General features: G+C 49.3%; 1 protein-coding gene across 2 annotated transcripts in view; it reads left to right on the top strand.

Moving 5' to 3' along the window:
* The first annotated feature begins 5,447 nt into the window (after nt 1-5,447).
* The window catches only part of LOC128697195 (ribosomal protein S6 kinase alpha-2), a 38,675-nt gene continuing 20,180 nt past the window's right edge, over nt 5,448-23,942 (top strand). Inside the window, exon 1 of one of the 2 annotated variants that reach the window (XM_053788748.2) lies at nt 5,448-5,609. In XM_053788748.2, coding sequence (XP_053644723.1) covers nt 5,463-5,609 — 147 coding nt within the window. In that variant the 5' untranslated portion in view covers nt 5,448-5,462. The remainder of the gene's footprint in view (nt 5,610-23,942) is intronic. The other variant, XM_053788747.2, reaches the window with a different exon arrangement.

Here is a 23,942-nt window from a genome sequence, read left to right as displayed (position 1 = left end):
CGTACACTAACTGTACACTGTAACTCACCGTACACTGTAACTCACCGTACACTAACTGTACACTGTAACTCACCGTACACTAACTGTACACTGTAACTCACCGTACACTAACTGTACACTGTAACTCACCGTACACTAACCGTACACTAACTGTACACTGTAACTCACCGTACACTAACTGTACACTGTAACTCACCGTACACTAACTGTACACTGTAACTCACCGTACACTAACCGTACACTAACTGTACACTGTAACTCACCGTACACTAACTGTACACTGTAACTCACCGTACACTAACTGTACACTGTAACTCACCGTACACTAACTGTACACTGTAACTCACCGTACACTGTAACTCACCGTACACTGTAACTCACCGTACACTAACTGTACACTGTAACTCACTGTACACTGTAACTCACCGTACACTGTAACACTGTACACTGTAACACCGTACACTGTAACTCACCGTACACTGCCTCATCTAATATTGCACCAGTTTTCTGTGCACTAATGGAAGTCTCTCATTGAACTGGCTGCTAGAAAGTTAATTACAGATTTGTGATGTAATGTTTCTCCGTAACTGTAGTATTTTCTGGTGTTCTCATGTTAATAGCATGTTACCACTTCTCTCACTCCCCGCCATGTTAACATGAGGTCATATCCATACACACGTCTTCATATTTTTTTTACGGTATTTCTTAGTCTGGTGATATTTCTGGGGTTTAAACTTAACAAGTGTCGCGTAGTTGGATCGCTACTCAGCTCACACACTGAGGTCCGGGGTTCGAATCTCCTCCGGTACGGCTGGAAAAAGTATTAGGGATGTGTTTCCATAAGACACCTGCTGTCCCTGTTCACCCATCAGTGTAAAATGGGTACCTGGGTATTAGTGGACTGGTGTGGGTCGCATCCTGGGTGTTAGTGGACTGGTGTGGGTCACATCCTGGGTGTTAGTGGACTGGTGTGGGTCACATCCTGGGTGTTAGTGGACTGGTGTGGGTCACATCCTGGGTGTTAGTGGACTGGTGTGGGTCACATCCTGGGTGTTAGTGGACTGGTGTGGGTCGCATCCTGGGTGTTAGTGGACTGGTGTGGGTCGCATCCTGGGTGTTAGTGGACTGGTGTGGGTCGCATCCTGGGTGTTAGTGGACTGGTGTGGGTGGCATCCTGGGTGTTAGTGGACTGGTGTGGGTCACATCCTGGGTGTTAGTGGACTGGTGTGGGTCACATCCTGGGTGTTAGTGGACTGGTGTGGGTGGCATCCTGGGTGTTAGTGGACTGGTGTGGGTCACATCCTGGGTGTTAGTGGACTGGTGTGGGTCACATCCTGGGTGTTAGTGGACTGGTGTGGGTGGCATCCTGGGTGTTAGTGAACTGGTGTGGGTCACATCCTGGGTGTTAGTGGACTGGTGTGGGTCACATCCTGGGTGTTAGTGGACTGGTGTGGGTCACATCCTGGGTGTTAGTGGACTGGTGTGGGTCACATCCTGGGTGTTAGTGGACTGGTGTGGGTGGCATCCTGGGTGTTAGTGGACTGGTGTGGGTCACATCCTGGGTGTTAGTGGACTGGTGTGGGTCACATCCTGGGTGTTAGTGGACTGGTGTGGGTGGCATCCTGGGTGTTAGTGAACTGGTGTGGGTCTGGGTGTTAGTGGACTGGGGTGGGTCTCATCCTGGGTGTTAGTGGACTGGTGTGGGTCACATCCTGGGTGTTAGTGGACTGGTGTGGGTCACATCCTGGGTGTTAGTGGACTGGTGTGGGTCGCATCCTGGGTGTTAGTGGACTGGTGTGGGTCACATCCTGGGTGTTAGTGGACTGGTGTGGGTCGCATCCTGGGTGTTAGTGGACTGGTGTGGGTCACATCCTGGGGTGTTAGTGGACTGGTGTGGGTCGCATCCTGGGTGTTAGTGGACTGGTGTGGGTCACATCCTGGGTGTTAGTGGACTGGTGTGGGTCGCATCCTGGGTGTTAGTGGACTGGTGTGGGTCACATCCTGGGTGTTAGTGGACTGGTGTGGGTCACATCCTGGGTGTTAGTGGACTGGTGTGGGTCACATCCTGGGTGTTAGTGGACTGGTGTGGGTCACATCCTGGGTGTTAGTGGACTGGTGTGGGTGGCATCCTGGGTGTTAGTGAACTGGTGTGGGTCACATCCTGGGTGTTAGTGGACTGGTGTGGGTCACATCCTGGGTGTTAGTGGACTGGTGTGGGTCACATCCTGGGTGTTAGTGGACTGGTGTGGGTCACATCCTGGGTGTTAGTGGACTGGTGTGGGTCACATCCTGGGTGTTAGTGGACTGGTGTGGGTCACATCCTGGGTGTTAGTGCACTTGTGTGGGTCACATTCTGAGACAAAACTGACCTAATTTACCGGAAATGCTCAGCATAACAAGGGGCTCTCTATATAGTAGTGGGTGCGAGTTGGACCTGACTAGCTTGTGCTGCTGGGTCTGGTACAGTGCTCCATCCTTGAGTGGGGATGACCAGACTGGGTGGGTCATTGGGATAATCCGTGGGGGGGGGGACATGGACCTGCTCCGCATGGGTCAGTAGGCCTATCGCAGTGTTCCTTCTTTCTTATGTTCTTAGTAGTATGTCATTGATGTCAGTTATGGTCTATACCTCGTAGAAAATAAAGATATTATTATATTATGGTTTATTATTTCTTCTTGTCCCATTGGCCATTGGTTTGTTCTGTCTGAGCTGGTGATGTCCAGTGATTCATTAGTAAATCAGAGAACGGGTGGGGATCGAACCCAAGGTAAGTAAATTCTCAGACTCAGAGGCCAGTGTGCTGACCACGGTATTCTACTCAAGTTTGATGGACTGAACACATCGACTCAAGGTTGAGGGACTGATTACCTCATTCTCCTCCTGTTCTTCAAGTTTCTCCTATGTATGGACTGATGAAGCCACTGTGTGGCGAAACGTTTCGTCAATGAATATACCCAAGAGTTGCACATGTTGTGCAAGAATGGTATACAATACCGACAAGATGAAATTATGTGATGAATGGTTTTGAAAACCGACAAGTTGAAGAATTGAGACACTTACGCAACACATGGGAATCTTTATTTAAGAAACGTTTCGCCACACAGTGGCTTCATCAGTCCAATACAAAGTAGAAGTGGGTAAGGAGAGTAGAAGTTTGAGGTAATCAGTTCCCATGTGTTGCATAAGTGTCTCAATTCTTCAACTTGTCGGTTTTCAAAACCATTCACCACATCTGTCAGACACTGCAACATCATGGGATCTTGGTACAAAGACTACAACGCTTGCCCAACCTTTGGACGACGACCTACTTACACTAGTGGCAGGTCCCACTGTGACCCCGCCTCCTGCTTCACCTCATCTCATCGCAGTATATAAGCCACCTCTCTGGACATGTGTCTAATTTAACAACATGTCGGTTCTCTGAACCATTCATCTACAATACTAGATCCAGCAAGTTGTGTTGAAGAGTAAGACGTGCAGGAGTTGTGCATGTTCATGTTTCTCCTACACTAGTGGATCCCGTCTCCTACAACGTCTTACAGATCTTACACCTCACCTTCGACAGTATTTAAGACTCCGTTTTCGTGCTTCAACTCTGTATTGTTCCAGACCATGGTGCTGAACTCTTCTCCAGGCTGAGGGACTGACCACCTTGTTCCAGACCATGGTGCTGAACTCTTCTCCAGGCTGAGGGACTGACCACCTTATTCCAGACCATGGTGCTGAACTCTTCTCCAGGCTGAGGGACTGACCACCTTGTTCCAGACCATGGTGCTGAACTCTTCTCCAGGCTGAGGGACTGACCACCTTGTTCCAGACCATGGTGCTGAACTCTTCTCCAGGCTGAGGGACTGACCACCTTGTTCCAGACCATGGTGCTGAACTCTTCCAGGCTGAGGGACTGACCACCTTGTTCCAGACCATGGTGCTGAACTCTTCTCCAGGCTGAGGGACTGACCACCTTGTTCCAGACCATGGTGCTGAACTCTTCTCCAGGCTGAGGGACTGACCGCCTTGTTCCAGACCATGGTGCTGAACTCTTCTCCAGGCTGAGGGACTGACCACCTTGTTCCAGACCATGGTGCTGAACTCTTCTCCAGGCTGAGGGACTGACCACCTTGTTCCAGACCATGGTGCTGAACTCTTCTCCAGGCTGAGGGACTGACCGCCTTGTTCCAGACCATGGTGCTGAACTCTTCTCCAGGCTGAGGGACTGACCACCTTGTTCCAGACCATGGTACTGAACTCTTCTCCAGGCTGAGGGACTGACCACCTTGTTCCAGACCATGGTGCTGAACTCTTCTCCAGGCTGAGGGACTGACCGCCTTGTTCCAGACCATGGTGCTGAACTCTTCTCCAGGCTGAGGGACTGACCACCTTGTTCCAGACCATGGTGCTGAACTCTCCTCTAGGCTGAGGGACTGACCACCTTGTTCCAGACCATGGTGCTGAACTCTTCTCCAGGCTGAGGGACTGACCACCTTGTTCCAGACCATGGTGGTGAACTCTTCTCCAGGCTGAGGGACTGACCACCTTGTTCCAGACCATGGTGCTGAACTCTTCTCCAGGCTGAGGGACTGACCACCTTGTTCCAGACCATGGAGCTGAACTCTTCTCCAGGCTGAGGGACTGACCACCTTGTTCCAGACCATGGTGCTGAACTCTTCTCCAGGCTGAGGGACTGACCACCTTGTTCCAGACCATGGTGCTGAACTCTTCTCCAGGCTGAGGGACTGACCGCCTTGTTCCAGACCATGGTGCTGAACTCTTCTCCAGGCTGAGGGACTGACCACCTTGTTCCAGACCATGGTGCTGAACTCTTCTCCAGGCTGAGGGACTGACCACCTTGTTCCAGACCATGGTGCTGAACTCTTCTCCAGGCTGAGGGACTGACCGCCTTGTTCCAGACCATGGTGCTGAACTCTTCTCCAGGCTGAGGGACTGACCACCTTGTTCCAGACCATGGTGCTGAACTCTTCTCCAGGCTGAGGGACTGACCACCTTGTTCCAGACCATGGTGCTGAACTCTTCTCCAGGCTGAGGGACTGACCGCCTCAGGTTGATGGACTGATGACATCAGCTTTATTTCATTACTACTATTCCGTTTGTATTTGACCGAAGAAGTCTACTGTGTAGGCGAAACGTTTCGTCAATAAAGATACCTAACTACGGCACATGTCTTAATCTAGTGATGTATATAGTACCAAGACCTTCACTTTCACTCTTCATACCGGCTCAGTGGGACTTAGAAACAGTTTTATTGGGGATGCGTTCCAGCCGTCTAACCTTATTAACCTAAACTGATGGTCTCAAGACCGAAACGTACGTGTGTGTATGTTGTAATTACTAGTTATCAAAGGCACCTGCCGATAAACACTTGGCTTGTATGTGTGTGTGTTGTAAGGTATATCTGTATTAATCAAGGATAGGGGTCACTGACCCCTGATATCGACTACAATAAATGACTGGTATTTTTTCTTGTTCCCACAGTCAGACGCCTTTCGCTCAAGGTCCCAATGACACCCCAGAAGATATCCTTCAGAGGATTGGCGAAGGCAAGTTTAGCCTCGACTCCGGTAACTGGGTCTCCGTTTCTCCTGCTGCTAAGGTGAGCTCTCTCTCTCTCTCCCTGTCAACTCCCCCCGTGGTTGTCTTGCATCTTGTATCGCTTGCTTACGATTATTGCATGCATGCATGTGTGTATGTGTGTGTGTGTGTGTGTGTAACATCCTTCGGTCTGTGATGAATGGTTTGAATCTTCATCCTTCGGTCTACGATGGTCACAGGCAATCTAGTTTGCGACTAAGTTTAACAGATATCTCTAGCTCCGTCTCAATCTTCATCCTTCGGTCTACGATGGTCACAGGCAATCTAGTCTGCGACTAAGTTTAACAGATATCTCTAGCTCCGTCTCAATCTTCATCCTTCGGTCTACGATGGTCACAGGCAATCTAGTTTGCGACTAAGTTTAACAGATATCTCTAGCTCCGTCTCAATCTTCATCCTTCGGTCTACGATGGTCACAGGCAATCTAGTCTGCGACTAAGTTTAACAGATATCTCTAGCTCCGTCTCAATCTTCATCCTTCGGTCTACGATGGTCACAGGCAATCTAGTTTGCGACTAAGTTTAACAGATATCTCTAGCTCCGTCTCAATCTTCATCCTTCGGTCTACGATGGTCACAGGCAATCTAGTCTGCGACTAAGTTTAACAGATATCTCTAGCTCCGTCTCAATCTTCATCCTTCGGTCTACGATGGTCACAGGCAATCTAGTCTGCGACTAAGTTTAACAGATATCTCTAGCTCCGTCTCAATCTTCATCCTTCGGTCTACGATGGTCACAGGCAATCTAGTTTGCGACTAAGTTTAACAGATATCTCTAGCTCCGTCTCAATCTTCATCCTTCGGTCTACGATGGTCACAGGCAATCTAGTCTGCGACTAAGTTTAACAGATATCTCTAGCTCCGTCTCAATCTTCATCCTTCGGTCTACGATGGTCACAGGCAATCTAGTTTGCGACTAAGTTTAACAGATATCTCTAGCTCCGTCTCAATCTTCATCCTTCGGTCTACGATGGTCACAGGCAATCTAGTCTGCGACTAAGTTTAACAGATATCTCTAGCTCCGTCTCTTTCCTGTATATACAAGTATGTATATCCTACGATTAAGAGGATACACATCAGGTACTCTGAAGCGTTTTCAGTTGTTTGGATGTCTCATTACCTCTGTACGGGCAATATTCTTTTTTTTTATAGCTGAATTATGTTTTCTGTCTAGTCTTAATGATAGAAAACATGTTTTGACAAGTATTATCCTTGTATAGAGTGGCAGGGCTGTAGCGTTGGATGGCAGGTGTTCTGTAGTATGGTAGTGTAAGATGACAGGTATTGTCCACTGGTAGGGTAGGAGGACAGGTGTTGTCCACTAGTATGGTAGTGTATGTTGACAGGTATTGTCCACTGGTATGATAGGACAGGTATTGTCCACTAGTATGGTAGTGTAGGCTGACAGGTGTTGTCCATTGGTAAGATAGTGGGAAAAATCACAGGTATTACCCATAGTGTGGGGGGGAGGGGGAAGGGGCACATAGTGCCCACTTAATCTTCATTGTGTACTGGTATTGGGTAATTCAGTCACCAAATAAAGTAATGCCAATCGATCTCTCAAGTTTATTGTGTGATCCTGACCTTAGGTAAATCGTGTTCCTCGAGCTAATTAAGGTTTCCACACTGCTGGTGTGTACTGGCAAATCATTATCCAGATGACGTTTCGCTCTGGGCTCGGTAACCAAAACAACCATTAAGCTGTGTATATGGGTTAATTTGCTCGATACTTTTGTCCTGTTTGGGGAGAGAAACATGCCTTTTGTGGGCGAAATGTGAGGCACCAATAGGTATTAAATGGGAGAGAGAGAAACGTAGAACTGGGTGAAAGTGAGGCACCATTGGCTTAATTTCCATCTCACAGCTCAAAGGACCCCGGGCAGGGCGAAAGGTTTAGGCATTCCTTATACCTGTTCCTCTTCGCCTATCCGCTGCCAGATACCTGCATGCTAGCCGACTGTTGTGGGTGGCATCCTATGGGGTGGTTGTTTACATAACATATACAACCCGCATATAGAGAGGAGCTTACCACGACGTTTCAGTCCAACTTGTAAATGGTCCAAGTGAGAGCGAAACGTTGTGATAAGCTCCTCTCTCCTATATGCCGGTTATCTATGTATTGTTCCAGTCACGGTATTATGCCTTTTTGTTATTTAAAAACATATGAAAGGAGGAGCACTGCAGGAGGCCTACAGGAGCACTGCAGGAGGCCTACTGGCCCATATTTGGCAGGTCTTTCTCTAAACCAACCCATTCCTACGCACCCTAGTGTCCAGCTATTTTCCAAAGGTGCCCAAGAACTAGCCTCAGTACCTGAGGTACTGATCAAATTCATTAGGTTAGAACCTAGAGACCTCCCTTTCCGGGTCTTCGTAGGTTCTAACATATAGGCTTGCAGGTGTGTACCTTTGTGTTGGGGTTTAATTAAAGACTTAGTCTCTAAATTGAGCCAGATGAAGGCTGTCAAGCCTGCAACACGAACTGCAATCTCTCACCTTGGTTACTAATCGTTCTCATCTATTTTAAGGTGCCTGTGTCATCCATCTATCACTTGTACAGCGCTGGTGTCATCCATCTATCACTTGTACAGCGCTGGTGTCATCCATCTATCACTTGTACAGCGCTGGTGTCATCCATCTATCACTTGTACAGCGCTGGTGTCATCCATCTATCACTTGTACAGCGCTGGTGTCATCCATCTATCACTTGTACAGCGCTGGTGTCATCCATCTATCACTTGTACAGCGCTGGTGTCATCCATCTATCACTTGTACAGCGCTGGTGTCATCCATCTATCACTTGTACAGCGCTGGTGTCATCCATCTATCACTTGTACAGCGCTGGTGTCATCCATCTATCACTTGTACAGCGCTGGTGTCATCTATCATTGACAGCGCTTGTGTCATTCATCTGTCACTCTGGCAGCAAGTGTCACTTGTCACTGTCTTGCTTCACCAGTGCCACCTCTGTCTTGCTTCACCAGTGCCACCTCTGTCTTGCTTCACCAGTGTCACTTGTCACTGTCTTGCTTCACCAGTGCCACTTGTCACTGTCTTGCTTCACCAGTATCACGTGTCACTGTCTTGCTTTATCAGTGCCACTTGTCACTGTCTTGCTTCACCAGTGCCACTTGTCACTGTCTTGCTTCACCAGTGCCACTTGTCACTGTCTTGCTTTATCAGTGTCACTAGTAACTGTTTTGCTTGCCACTTCAGTCTTGCTTCACCAGTGCCACTTCTGTCTTGCTTCACCAGTGCCACTTCTGTCTTGCTTCACCAGTGCCACTTGTCACTGTCTTGCTTTATCAGTGTCACTAGTAACTGTTTTGCTTGCCACTTCAGTCTTGCTTCACCAGTGCCACTTTGTCTTGCTTCACCAGTGCCACTTCTGTCTTGCTTCACCAGTGCCACTTGTCACTGTCTTGCTTTATCAGTGTCACTAGTAACTGTTTTGCTTGCCACTTCAGTCTTGCTTCACCAGTGCCACTTCTGTCTTGCTTCACCAGTGCCACTTCTGTCTTGCTTCACCAGTGCCACTTCTGTCTTGCTTCACCAGTGCCACTTCTGTCTTACTTCACCAGTGGCACTTCTCACTAGGCTTCACTCATTGTACTAGTTTTAAGCCGAAAGTGGTACAGTGTAATTCCCATAAGAAAGCCGCCTGTATCTTGGACAGTAGCGTTCTTGCAGACACCTCCTCCTTGAACTCTTCCGTCTAATGCTAATACTCCTCCTCGTCTGATGTTAACCTCGGGTTAGGTCGGATACACTTCAATATTTAGATGCATCTCTGCGCTCTGTTTGGTTTAACTTGTAAGCGCTGGGGAAGATGGTTGTGGGGATGTTAGGTTGAACGCTGGGGAAGATGGTTGTGAGGGTGTTAGGTTGAACGCTGGGGAAGATGGTTGTGGGGTGTTAGGTTGAACGCTGGGGAAGATGGTTGTGGGGATGTTAGGTTGAACGCTGGGGAAGATGGTTGTGGGGATGTTAGGTTGAACGCTGGGGAAGATGGTTGTGGGGATGTTAGGTTGAACGCTAGGGAAGATGGTTGTGGGGATGTTAGGTTGAACGCTGGGGAAGATGGTTGTGGGGTGTTAGGTTGAACGCTGGGGAAGATGGTTGTGGGGTGTTAGGTTGAACGCTGGGGAAGATGGTTGTGGGGATGTTAGGTTGAACGCTGGGGAAGATGGTTGTGGGGATGTTAGGTTGAACGCTGGGGAAGATGGTTGTGGGATGTTAGGTTGAACGCTGGGGAAGATGGTTGTGGGGATGTTAGGTTGAACGCTGGGGAAGATGGTTGTGGGGTGTTAGGCTGAACGCTGGGGAAGATGGTTGTGGGGATGTTAGGTTGAACGCTGGGGAAGATGGTTGTGGGGATGTTAGGTTGAACGCTGGGGAAGATGGTTGTGGGGTGTTAGGTTGAACGCTGGGGAAGATGGTTGTGGGGATGTTAGGTTGAACGCTGGGGAAGATGGTTATGGGGTGTTAGGTTGAACGCTGGGGAAGATGGTTGTGGGGATGTTAGGTTGAACGCTGGGGAAGATGGTTGTGGGGTGTTAGGTTGAACGCTGGGGAAGATGGTTGTGGGGTGTTAGGCTGAACGCTGGGGAAGATGGTTGTGGGGATGTTAGGTTGAACGCTGGGGAATATGGTTGTGGGGATGTTAGGTTGAACGCTGGGGAAGATGGTTGTGGGGTGTTAGGTTGAACGCTGGGGAAGATGGTTGTGGGGATGTTAGGTTGAACGCTGGGGAAGATGGTTGTGGGGATGTTAGGTTGAACGCTGGGGAAGATGGTTGTGGGGATGTTAGGTTGAACGCTGGGGAAGATGGTTGTGGGGATGTTAGGTTGAACGCTGGGGAAGATGGTTGTGGGGTGTTAGGTTGAACGCTGGGGAAGATGGTTGTGGGGATGTTAGGTTGAACGCTGGGGAAGATGGTTGTGGGGATGTTAGGTTGAACGCTGGGGAAGATGGTTGTGGGGATGTTAGGCTGAACGCTGGGGAAGATGGTTGTGGGGATGTTAGGTTGAACGCTGGGGAAGATGGTTGTGGGGATGTTAGGTTGAACGCTGGGGAAGATGGTTGTGGGGTGTTAGGTTGAACGCTGGGGAAGATGGTTGTGGGGATGTTAGGTTGAACGCTGGGGAAGATGGTTGTGGGGATGTTAGGTTGAACGCTGGGGAAGATGGTTGTGGGGATGTTAGGTTGAACGCTGGGGAAGATGGTTGTGGGGTGTTAGGTTGAACGCTGGGGAAGATGGTTGTGGGGTGTTAGGCTGAACGCTGGGGAAGATGGTTGTGGGGTGTTAGGTTGAACGCTGGGGAAGATGGTTGTGGGGATGTTAGGTTGAACGCTGGGGAAGATGGTTGTGGGGATGTTAGGTTGAACGCTGGGGAAGATGGTTGTGGGGATGTTAGGTTGAAGGCTAGGGAAGATGGTTGTGGGGATGTTAGGTTGAACGCTGGGGAAGATGGTTGTGGGGATGTTAGGTTGAACGCTGGGGAAGATGGTTGTGGGGTGTTAGGTTGAACGCTGGGGAAGATGGTTGTGGGGGTGTTAGGTTGAACGCTGGGGAAGATGGTTGTGGGGATGTTAGGTTGAACGCTGGGGAAGATGGTTGTGGGGATGTTAGGTTGAACGCTGGGGAAGATGGTTGTGGGGATGTTAGGTTGAACGCTGGGGAAGATGGTTGTGGGGATGTTAGGTTGAACGCTGGGGAAGATGGTTGTGGGGATGTTAGGTTGAACGCTGGGGAAGATGGTTGTGGGGATGTTAGGTTGAACGCTGGGGAAGATGGTTGTGGGGTGTTAGGTTGAACGCTGGGGAAGATGGTTGTGGGGTGTTAGGCTGAACGCTGGGGAAGATGGTTGTGGGGTGTTAGGTTGAACGCTGGGGAAGATGGTTGTGGGGATGTTAGGTTGAACGCTGGGGAAGATGGTTGTGGGGATGTTAGGTTGAACGCTGGGGAAGATGGTTGTGGGGATGTTAGGTTGAACGCTGGGGAAGATGGTTGTGGGGATGTTAGGTTGAAGGCTAGGGAAGATGGTTGTGGGGATGTTAGGTTGAACGCTGGGGAAGATGGTTGTGGGGATGTTAGGTTGAACGCTGGGGAAGATGGTTGTGGGGATGTTAGGTTGAACGCTGGGGAAGATGGTTGTGGGGTGTTAGGCTGAACGCTGGGGAAGATGGTTGTGGGGATGTTAGGTTGAACGCTGGGGAAGATGGTTGTGGGGATGTTAGGTTGAACGCTGGGGAAGATGGTTGTGGGGATGTTAGGTTGAACGCTGGGGAAGATGGTTGTGGGGTGTTAGGCTGAACGCTGGGGAAGATGGTTGTGGGGATGTTAGGTTGAACGCTGGGGAAGATGGTTGTGGAGTGTTAGGCTGAACGCTGGGGAAGATGGTTGTGGGGATGTTAGGTTGAACGCTGGGGAAGATGGTTGTGGAGTGTTAGGCTGAACGCTGGGGAAGATGGTTGTGGGGATGTTAGGTTGAACGCTGGGGAAGATGGTTGTGGGGATGTTAGGTTGAACGCTGGGGAAGATGGTTGTGGGAGTTGAATGTACAACTGGTATACAATACCGATAGGGTGATAAGACACGCGTGCAACAGTTAAGTATCCTTATTCCGAAACGTTTCGCCTACACAGTAGGCTTCTTCAGTCGAGTACAGAAGTGTGGGCTGAAACAGTAGAGATGTGAAGACGAAGTAATCAGTCCATCACCCATGAAGACAGTTTTGAGGTGGTCAGTCCCTCAACCCTCCTGGCTTAGGGACTGAGGGGATGGGGGTTAGCCATGAGTACAGATCCGTACGAAATATTTTTTTTAGGAATTATATAGAGTGAGAGAGTAATAGGACCTGCCAGTGTGTGTATTTCCTTGTTGCATGGTGTCAGTGTGTGAATACTGGGTCCACAATCCCTCATCTCTGAGTCTTCTTCCGCATGTAACTGTTGTGGTGCCGCATGATCTATGTTGTGTGGGTGTAGGTTGTGGTGCTGCATGATCTATGTTGTGTGGGTGTAGGTTGTGGTGCTGCATGGTCTATGTTGTGTGGGTGCAGGTTGTGGTGCTGCATGATCTATGTTGTGTGGGTGTAGGTTGTGGTGCTGCATGGTCTATGTTGTGTGGGTGTAGGTTGTGGTGCTGCATGATCTATGTTGTGTGGGTGCAGGTTGTGGTGCTGCATGATCTATGTTGTGTGGGTGTAGGTTGTGATGCTGCATGATCTATGTTGTGTGGGTGTAGGTTGTGGTGCTGCATGATCTATGTTGTGTGGGTGTAGGTTGTGATGCTGCATGATCTATGTTGTGTGGGTGCAGGTTGTGATGCTGCATGATCTATGTTGTGTGGGTGCAGGTTGTGGTGCTGCATGATCTATGTTGTGTGGGTGTAGGTTGTGATGCTGCATGATCTATGTTGTGTGGGTGTAGGTTGTTGTGCTGCATGATCTATGTTGTGTGGGTGTAGGTTGTGATGCTGCATGATCTATGTTGTGTGGGTGCAGGTTGTGATGCTGCATGATCTATGTTGTGTGGGTGCAGGTTGTGGTGCTGCATGATCTATGTTGTGTGGGTGTAGGTTGTGGTGCTGCATGATCTATGTTGTGTGGGTGCAGGTTGTGGTGCTGCATGATCTATGTTGTGTGGGTGCAGGTTGTGGTGCTGCATGATCTATGTTGTGTGGGTGTAGGTTGTGATGCTGCATGATCTATGTTGTGTGGGTGCAGGTTGTGATGCTGCATGATCTATGTTGTGTGGGTGTAGGTTGTGATGCTGCATGATCTATGTTGTGTGGGTGTAGGTTGTGGTGCTGCATGATCTATGTTGTGTGGGTGTAGGTTGTGATGCTGCATGATCTATGTTGTGTGGGTGCAGGTTGTGGTGCTGCATGATCTATGTTGTGTGGGTGTAGGTTGTGATGCTGCATGATCTATGTTGTGTGGGTGTAGGTTGTGATGCTGCATGATCTATGTTGTGTGGGTGCAGGTTGTGGTGCCGCATGATCTATGTTGTGTGGGTGTAGGTTGTGGTGCTGCATGATCTATGTTGTGTGGGTGCAGGTTGTGGTGCTGCATGATCTATGTTGTGTGGGTGTAGGTTGTGGTGCTGCATGATCTATGTTGTGTGTGTGTAGGTTGTGGTGCTGCATGATCTATGTTGTGTGTGTGTAGGTTGTGGTGCTGCATGATCTATGTTGTGTGGGTGTAGGTTGTGGTGCTGCATGATCTATGTTGTGTGTGTGTAGGTTGTGGTGCTGCATGATCTATGTTGTGTGGGTGTAGGTTGTGGTGCTGCATGATCTATGTTGTGTGTGTGTAGGTTGTGGTGCTGCATGATCTATGTTGTGTGGGTGTAGGTTGTGGTGCTGCATGATCTATGTTGTGTGGGTGCAGGTTGTGGTGCTGCATGATCTATGTTGTGTGGGTGTAGGTTGTGGTGCCGCATGATCTATGTTGTGTGGGTGTAGGTTGTGGTGCTGCATGATCTATGTTGTGTGGGTGTAGGTTGTGGTGCTGCATGATCTATGTTGTGTGGGTGTAGGTTGTGGTGCTGCATGATCTATGTTGTGTGGGTGCAGGTTGTGGTGCTGCATGATCTATGTTGTGTGGGTGTAGGTTGTGGTGCCGCATGATCTATGTTGTGTGGGTGTAGGTTGTGGTGCTGCATGATCTATGTTGTGTGGGTGCAGGTTGTGGTGCTGCATGATCTATGTTGTGTGGGTGTAGGTTGTGGTGCTGCATGATCTATGTTGTGTGGGTGCAGGTTGTGATGCTGCATGATCTATGTTGTGTGGGTGTAGGTTGTGATGCTGCATGATCTATGTTGTGTGGGTGTAGGTTGTGGTGCTGCATGAACTATGTTGTGTGGGTGTAGGTTGTGATGCTGCATGATCTATGTTGTGTGGGTGCAGGTTGTGGTGCTGCATGATCTATGTTGTGTGGGTGTAGGTTGTGATGCTGCATGATCTATGTTGTGTGGGTGTAGGTTGTGGTGCTGCATGATCTATGTTGTGTGGGTGCAGGTTGTGGTGCCGCATGATCTATGTTGTGTGGGTGTAGGTTGTGGTGCTGCATGATCTATGTTGTGTGGGTGTAGGTTGTGGTGCTGCATGATCTATGTTGTGTGGGTGTAGGTTGTGGTGCTGCATGATCTATGTTGTGTGTGTGTAGGTTGTGGTGCTGCATGATCTATGTTGTGTGGGTGTAGGTTGTGGTGCTGCATGATCTACGTTGTGTGGGTGTAGGTTGTGGTGCTGCATGATCTATGTTGTGTGGGTGCAGGTTGTGGTGCTGCATGATCTATGTTGTGTGGGTGTAGGTTGTGGTGCCGCATGATCTATGTTGTGTGGGTGTAGGTTGTGGTGCTGCATGATCTATGTTGTGTGGGTGTAGGTTGTGGTGCTGCATGATCTATGTTGTGTGGGTGTAGGTTGTGGTGCTGCATGATCTATGTTGTGTGGGTGCAGGTTGTGGTGCTGCATGATCTATGTTGTGTGGGTGTAGGTTGTGGTGCCGCATGATCTATGTTGTGTGGGTGTAGGTTGTGGTGCTGCATGATCTATGTTGTGTGGGTGCAGGTTGTGGTGCTGCATGATCTATGTTGTGTGGGTGTAGGTTGTGGTGCTGCATGATCTATGTTGTGTGGGTGTAGGTTGTGGTGCTGCATGATCTATGTTGTGTGGGTGCAGGTTGTGGTGCTGCATGGTCTATGTTGTGTGGGTGTAGGTTGTGGTGCTGCATGATCTATGTTGTGTGGGTGTAGGTTGTGGTGCCGCATGATCTATGTTGTGTGGGTGCAGGTTGTGGTGCTGCATGATCTATGTTGTGTGGGTGTAGGTTGTGGTGCTGCATGGTCTATGTTGTGTGGGTGTAGGTTGTGGTGCTGCATGGTCTATGTTGTGTGGGTGTAGGTTGTGGTGCTGCATGGTCTATGTTGTGTGGGTGTAGGTTGTGGTGCTGCATGATCTATGTTGTGTGGGTGTAGGTTGTGGTGCCGCATGATCTATGTTGTGTGGGTGCAGGTTGTGGTGCTGCATGATCTATGTTGTGTGGGTGCAGGTTGTGGTGCCGCATGATCTATGTTGTGTGGGTGCAGGTTGTGGTGCCGCATGATCTATGTTGTGCGGGTGTAGGTTGTGGTGCCGCATGGTCTATGTTGTGTGGGTGCAGGTTGTGGTGCTGCATGATCTATGTTGTGTGGGTGCAGGTTGTGGTGCTGCATGATCTATGTTGTGTGGGTGCAGGTTGTGGTGCTGCATGATCCATGTTGTGTGGGTGCAGGTTGTGGTGCTGCATGGTCTATGTTGTGTGGGTGCAGGTTGTGGTGCTGCATGATCTATGTTGTGTGGGTGTAGGTTGTGGTGCCGCATGATCTATGTTGTGTGGGTGTAGGTTGTGGTGCTGCATGATCTATGTTGTGTGGGTGTAGGTTGTGGTGCTGCATGATCTATGTTGTGTGGGTGTAGGTTGTGGTGCTGCATGATCTATGTTGTGTGGGTGTAGGTTGTGGTGCTGCATGATCTATGTTGTGTGGGTGTAGGTTGTGGTGCTGCATGGTCTATGTTGTGTGGGTGTAGGTTGTGGTGCTGCATGGTCTATGTTGTGTGGGTGTAGGTTGTGGTGCTGCATGATCTATGTTGTGTGGGTGTAGGTTGTGGTGCCGCATGATCTATGTTGTGTGGGTGCAGGTTGTGGTGCTGCATGATCTATGTTGTGTGGGTGTAGGTTGTGGTGCTGCATGATCTATGTTGTGTGGGTGTAGGTTGTGGTGCTGCATGATCTATGTTGTGTGGGTGTAGGTTGTGGTGCCGCATGATCTATATTGTGTGGGTGCAGGTTGTGGTGCTGCATGATCTATGTTGTGTGGGTGCAGGTTGTGGTGCTGCATGATCTATGTTGTGTGGGTGTAGGTTGTGGTGCCGCATGATCTATGTTGTGTGGGTGCAGGTTGTGGTGCTGCATGATCTATGTTGTGTGGGTGTAGGTTGTGGTGCTGCATGATCTATGTTGTGTGGGTGTAGGTTGTGGTGCTGCATGATCTATGTTGTGTGGGTGTAGGTTGTGGTGCTGCATGATCTATGTTGTGTGGGTGTAGGTTGTGGTGCTGCATGATCTATGTTGTGTGGGTGTAGGTTGTGGTGCTGCATGATCTATGTTGTGTGGGTGCAGGTTATGGTGCTGCATGATCTATGTTGTGTGGGTGTAGGTTGTGGTGCTGCATGGTCTATGTTGTGTGGGTGTAGGTTGTGGTGCTACATGATCTATGTTGTGTGGGTGTAGGTTGTGGTGCTGCATGGTCTATGTTGTGTGGGTGTAGGTTGTGGTGCTGCATGGTCTATGTTGTGTGTGTGTAGGTTGTGGTGCTGCATGGTCTATGTTGTGTGGGTGCAGGTTGTGGTGCTGCATGATCTATGTTGTGTGGGTGTAGGTTGTGGTGCCGCATGATCTATATTGTGTGGGTGCAGGTTGTGGTGCTGCATGATCTATGTTGTGTGGGTGCAGGTTATGGTGCTGCATGATCTATGTTGTGTGGGTGTAGGTTGTGGTGCCGCATGATCTATGTTGTGTGGGTGTAGGTTGTGGTGCTGCATGATCTATGTTGTGTGGGTGCAGGTTGTGGTGCTGCATGATCTATGTTGTGTGGGTGCAGGTTGTGGTGCTGCATGATCTATGTTGTGTGGGTGCAGGTTGTGATGAACGAAGCATGTAGTGTTAATTTTGTTCATCTTAAAAAAAGCTTGCTTATGTTGGTACAGGAGAGTCTGAAGGTTAACCTTGTCTCGTCAATGTCAAGTTTAGTACATCTTGTACACTTGTTTTACTGTACACTCCCCCAGCAGCATTGGTCCTCTCCAGCCTGTGAGGTCTGGTGAAGTCTTACATGGCTTTGCTGGTTACAACAACTGTTGGTTTTCCTGAAGATGGGGGAGCTTGATACAACAACTGTGGTGACTACCTGAAGATGGGGGAGCTTGGTACAACAACTGTGGTGACTACCTGAAGATGGGGGAGCTTGATACAACAACTGTGGTGACTACCTGAAGATGGGGGAGCTTGATACAACAACTGTGGTGACTACCTGAAGATGGGGAGCTTGATACAACAACTGTGGTGACTACCTGAAGATGGGGAGCTTGATACAACAACTGTGGTGACTACCTGAAGATGGGGAGCTTGATACAACAACTGTGGTGACTACCTGAAGATGGGGGAGCTTGATACAACAACTGTGGTGACTACCTGAAGATGGGGAGCTTGGTACAACAACTGTGGTGACTACCTGAAGATGGGGAGCTTGATACAACAACTGTGGTGACTACCTGAAGATGGGGGAGCTTGATACAACAACTGTGGTGACTACCTGAAGATGGGGAGCTTGATACAACAACTGTGGTGACTACCTGAAGATGGGGGAGCTTGATACAACAACTGTGGTGACTACCTGAAGATGGGGAGCTTGATACAACAACTGTGGTGACTACCTGAAGATGGGGAGCTTGATACAACAACTGTGGTGACTACCTGAAGATGGGGGAGCTTGATACAACAACTGTGGTGACTACCTGAAGATGGGGAGCTTGATACAACAACTGTGGTGACTACCTGAAGATGGGGGAGCTTGATACAACAACTGTGGTGACTACCTGAAGATGGGGAGCTTGATGCAACAACTGTGGTGACTACCTGAAGATGGGGGAGCTTGATACAACAACTGTGGTGACTACCTGAAGATGGGGGAACTTGATACAACAACTGTGGTGACTACCTGAAGATGGGGGAGCTTGATACAACAACTGTGGTGACTACCTGAAGATGGGGGAGCTTGATACAACAACTGTGGTGACTACCTGAAGATGGGGGAGCTTGATACAACAACTGTGGTGACTACCTGAAGATGGGGAAGCTTGATACAACAACTGTGGTGACTACCTGAAGATGGGGGAGCTTGATACAACAACTGTGGTGACTACCTGAAGATGGGGGAGCTTGATACAACAACTGTGGTGACTATCTGAAGATGGGGGAGCTTGATACAACAACTGTGGTGACTACCTGAAGATGGGGGAGCTTGATACAACAACTGTGGTGACTACCTGAAGATGGGGAAGCTTGATACAACAACTGTGGTGACTACCTGAAGATGGGGAAGCTTGATACAACAACTGTAGTGACTACCTGAAGATGGGGAAGCTTGATACAACAACTGTGGTGACTACCTGAAGATGGGGAAGCTTGATACAACAACTGTGGTGACTACCTGAAGATGGGGGAGCTTGATACAACAACTGTGGTGACTACCTGAAGATGGGGGAGCTTGATACAACAACTGTGGTGACTACCTGAAGATGGGGAAGCTTGATACAACAACTGTGGTGACTACCTGAAGATGGGGAAGCTTGATACAACAACTGTGGTGACTACCTGAAGATGGGGGAGCTTGATACAACAACTGTGGTGACTACCTGAAGATGGGGGAGCTTGATACAACAACTGTGGTGACTACCTGAAGATGGGGGAGCTTGATACAACAACTGTGGTGACTACCTGAAGATGGGGGAGCTTGATACAACAACTGTGGTGACTACCTGAAGATGGGGAAGCTTGATACAACAACTGTGGTGACTACCTGAAGATGGGGGAGCTTGATACAACAACTGTGGTGACTACCTGAAGATGGGGGAGCTTGATACAACAACTGTGGTGACTACCTGAAGATGGGGGAGCTTGATACAACAACTGTGGTGACTACCTGAAGATGGGGAGCTTGGTACAACAACTGTGGTGACTACCTGAAGATGGGGGAGCTTGATACAACAACTGTGGTGACTACCTGAAGATGGGGGAGCTTGATACAACAACTGTGGTGACTACCTGAAGATGGGGAGCTTGGTACAACAACTGTGGTGACTACCTGAAGATGGGGGAGCTTGATACAACAACTGTGGTGACTACCTGAAGATGGGGGAGCTTGATACAACAACTGTGGTGACTACCTGAAGATGGGGAGCTTGGTACAACAACTGTGGTGACTACCTGAAGATGGGGGAGCTTGATACAACAACTGTGGTGACTACCTGAAGATGGGGGAGCTTGATACAACAACTGTGGTGACTACCTGAAGATGGGGAGCTTGGTACAACAACTGTGGTGACTACCTGAAGATGGGGGAGCTTGATACAACAACTGTGGTGACTACCTGAAGATGGGGGAGCTTGATACAACAACTGTGGTGACTACCTGAAGATGGGGGAGCTTGATACAACAACTGTGGTGACTACCTGAAGATGGGGAGCTTGGTACAACAACTGTGGTGACTACCTGAAGATGGGGGAGCTTGATACAACAACTGTGGTGACTACCTGAAGATGGGGGAGCTTGATACAACAACTGTGGTGACTACCTGAAGATGGGGAGCTTGGTACAACAACTGTGGTGACTACCTGAAGATGGGGGAGCTTGATACAACAACTGTGGTGACTACCTGAAGATGGGGGAGCTTGATACAACAACTGTGGTGACTACATGAAGATGGGGAAGCTTGATACAACAACTGTGGTGACTACCTGAAGATGGGGGAGCTTGATACAACAACTGTGGTGACTACCTGAAGATGGGGGAGCTTGATACAACAACTGTGGTGACTACCTGAAGATGGGGAAGCTTGATACAACAACTGTAGTGACTACCTGAAGATGGGGAAGCTTGATACAACAACTGTGGTGACTACCTGAAGATGGGGAAGCTTGATACAACAACTGTGGTGACTACCTGAAGATGGGGAAGCTTGATACAACAACTGTGGTGACTACCTGAAGATGGGGAAGCTTGATACAACAACTGTAGTGACTACCTGAAGATGGGGAAGCTTGATACAACAACTGTGGTGACTACCTGAAGATGGGGGAGCTTGATACAACAACTGTGGTGACTACCTGAAGATGGGGGAGCTTGATACAACAACTGTGGTGACTACCTGAAGATGGGGGAGCTTGATACAACAACTGTGGTGACTACCTGAAGATGGGGGAGCTTGATACAACAACTGTGGTGACTACCTGAAGATGGGGGAGCTTGATACAACAACTGTGGTGACTACCTGAAGATGGGGGAGCTTGATACAACAACTGTGGTGACTACCTGAAGATGGGGAAGCTTGATACAACAACTGTGGTGACTACCTGAAGATGGGGAAGCTTGATACAACAACTGTAGTGACTACCTGAAGATGGGGAAGCTTGATACAACAACTGTGGTGACTACCTGAAGATGGGGGAGCTTGATACAACAACTGTGGTGACTACCTGAAGATGGGGGAGCTTGATACAACAACTGTGGTGACTACCTGAAGATGGGGGAGCTTGATACAACAACTGTGGTGACTACCTGAAGATGGGGGAGCTTGATACAACAACTGTGGTGACTACCTGAAGATGGGGGAGCTTGATACAACAACTGTGGTGACTACCTGAAGATGGGGGAGCTTGATACAACAACTGTGGTGACTACCTGAAGATGGGGAGCTTGATACAACAACTGTGGTGACTACCTGAAGATGGGGGAGCTTGATACAACAACTGTGGTGACTACCTGAAGATGGGGGAGCTTGATACAACAACTGTGGTGACTACCTGAAGATGGGGGAGCTTGATACAACAACTGTGGTGACTACCTGAAGATGGGGGAGCTTGATACAACAACTGTGGTGACTACCTGAAGATGGGGGAGCTTGATACAACAACTGTGGTGACTACCTGAAGATGGGGAAGCTTGATACAACAACTGTGGTGACTACCTGAAGATGGGGAAGCTTGATACAACAACTGTAGTGACTACCTGAAGATGGGGAAGCTTGATACAACAACTGTGGTGACTACCTGAAGATGGGGAAGCTTGATACAACAACTGTGGTGACTACCTGAAGATGGGGGAGCTTGATACAACAACTGTGGTGACAAGACTACCATCAATGTTTTCCTGTGATGGTGTATTTAATAGTGTTGTTTCCTTAAGGATGTTTGATAGTGTTCTTTCGTTGATGGTGATGTGTTAGTGTTTCTTGATGATGTGTTAGTGTTTCTTGCTTAATGAGGACGTCAAGAAAGGGTAACAAGTCACTTGAGTGGTTCATTCCTTAATGAGGAGAGCTTTAAGAAAGTGTAACGACTCACCATTTTCTTCTGGCAGAATGGTTGGTTCTAATTTCTCTCTCTCTCTCTCTCTCTCTCTCTCTCTCTCTCTCTGCTGGTTGACCTCCCTGGTGGATGGTTGCTCTCACTACTTGTTGACCTCCCTGGTGGATGGTTGCTCTCACTCACTACTTGTTGACCTCCCTGGTGGATGGTTGCTCTCACTCACTACTTGTTGACCTCCCTGGTGGATGGTTGCTCTCACTCACTACTTGTTGACCTCCCTGGTGGATGGTTGCTCTCACTACTTGTTGACCTCCCTGGTGGATGGTTGCTCTCACTCACTACTTGTTGACCTCCCTGGTAGATGGTTGCTCTCACTCACTACTTGTTGACCTCCCTGGTGGATGGTTGCTCTCACTCACTACTTGTTGACCTCCCTGGTGGATGGTTGCTCTCACTACTTGTTGACCTCCCTGGTGGATGGTTGCTCTCACTCACTACTTGTTGACCTCCCTGGTGGATGGTTGCTCTCACTCACTACTTGTTGACCTCCCTGGTGGATGGTTGCTCTCACTACTTGGTGACCTCCCTGGTGGATGGTTGCTCTCACTACTTGTTGACCTCCCTGGTGGATGGTTGCTCTCACTCACTACTTGTTGACCTCCCTGGTGGATGGTTGCTCTCACTACTTGTTGACCTCCCTGGTGGATGGTTGCTCTCACTACTTGGTGACCTCCCTGGTGGATGGTTGCTCTCACTACTTGGTGACCTCCCTGGTGGATGGTTGCTCTCACTACTTGTTGACCTCCCTGGTGGATGGTTGCTCTCACTACTTGTTGACCTCCCTGGTGGATGGTTGCTCTCACTACTTGTTGACCTCCCTGGTGGATGGTTGCTCTCACTCACTACTTGTTGACCTCCCTGGTGGATGGTTGCTCTCACTACTTGTTGACCTCCCTGGTGGATGGTTGCTCTCACTCACTACTTGTTGACCTCCCTGGTGGATGGTTGCTCTCACTACTTGTTGACCTCCCTGGTGGATGGTTGCTCTCACTCACTACTTGTTGACCTCCCTGGTGGATGGTTGCTCTCACTCACTACTTGTTGACCTCCCTGGTAGATGGTTGCTCTCACTACTTGTTGACCTCCCTGGTGGATGGTTGCTCTCACTACTTGGTGACCTCCCTGGTGGATGGTTGCTCTCACTACTTGGTGACCTCCCTGGTGGATGGTTGCTCTCACTACTTGGTGACCTCCCTGGTGGATGGTTGCTCTCACTACTTGGTGACCTCCCTGGTAGATGGTTGCTCTCACTACTTGTTGACCTCCCTGGTGGATGGTTGCTCTCACTACTTGGTGACCTCCCTGGTAGATGGTTGCTCTCACTCACTACTTGTTGACCTCCCTGGTAGATGGTTGCTCTCACTCACTACTTGTTGACCTCCCTGGTGGATGGTTGCTCTCACTACTTGTTGACCTCCCTGGTGGATGGTTGCTCTCACTCACTACTTGTTGACCTCCCTGGTAGATGGTTGCTCTCACTACTTGGTGACCTCCCTGGTGGATGGTTGCTCTCACTCACTACTTGTTGACCTCCTTGGTGGATGGTTGCTCTCACTCACTACTTGTTGACCTCCCTGGTAGATGGTTGCTCTCACTACTTGGTGACCTCCCTGGTGGATGGTTGCTCTCACTCACTACTTGTTGACCTCCCTGGTGGATGGTTGCTCTCACTACTTGTTGACCTCCCTGGTGGATGGTTGCTCTCACTCACTACTTGTTGACCTCCCTGGTGGATGGTTGCTCTCACTACTTGTTGACCTCCCTGGTGGATGGTTGCTCTCACTCACTACTTGTTGACCTCCCTGGTGGATGGTTGCTCTCACTACTTGTTGACCTCCCTGGTGGATGGTTGCTCTCACTACTTGTTGACCTCCCTGGTGGATGGTTGCTCTCACTCACTACTTGTTGACCTCCCTGGTAGATGGTTGCTCTCACTACTTGGTGACCTCCCTGGTGGATGGTTGCTCTCACTACTTGTTGACCTCCCTGGTGGATGGTTGCTCTCACTCACTACTTGTTGACCTCCCTGGTGGATGGTGGCTCTCACTCACTACTTGTTGACCTCCCTGGTGGATGGTGGCTCTCACTCACTACTTGGTGACCTCCCTGGTGGATGGTGGCTCTCACTCACTACTTGTTGA

The sequence above is a fragment of the Cherax quadricarinatus genome, chromosome 89 (assembly GCF_038502225.1).
Source record: "Cherax quadricarinatus isolate ZL_2023a chromosome 89, ASM3850222v1, whole genome shotgun sequence".
In the NCBI taxonomy this organism is placed as follows: domain Eukaryota; kingdom Metazoa; phylum Arthropoda; class Malacostraca; order Decapoda; family Parastacidae; genus Cherax; species Cherax quadricarinatus.
Note: the sequence above shows the minus strand (reverse complement) of the source record. Positions and strands in the feature narration are given on the sequence as shown.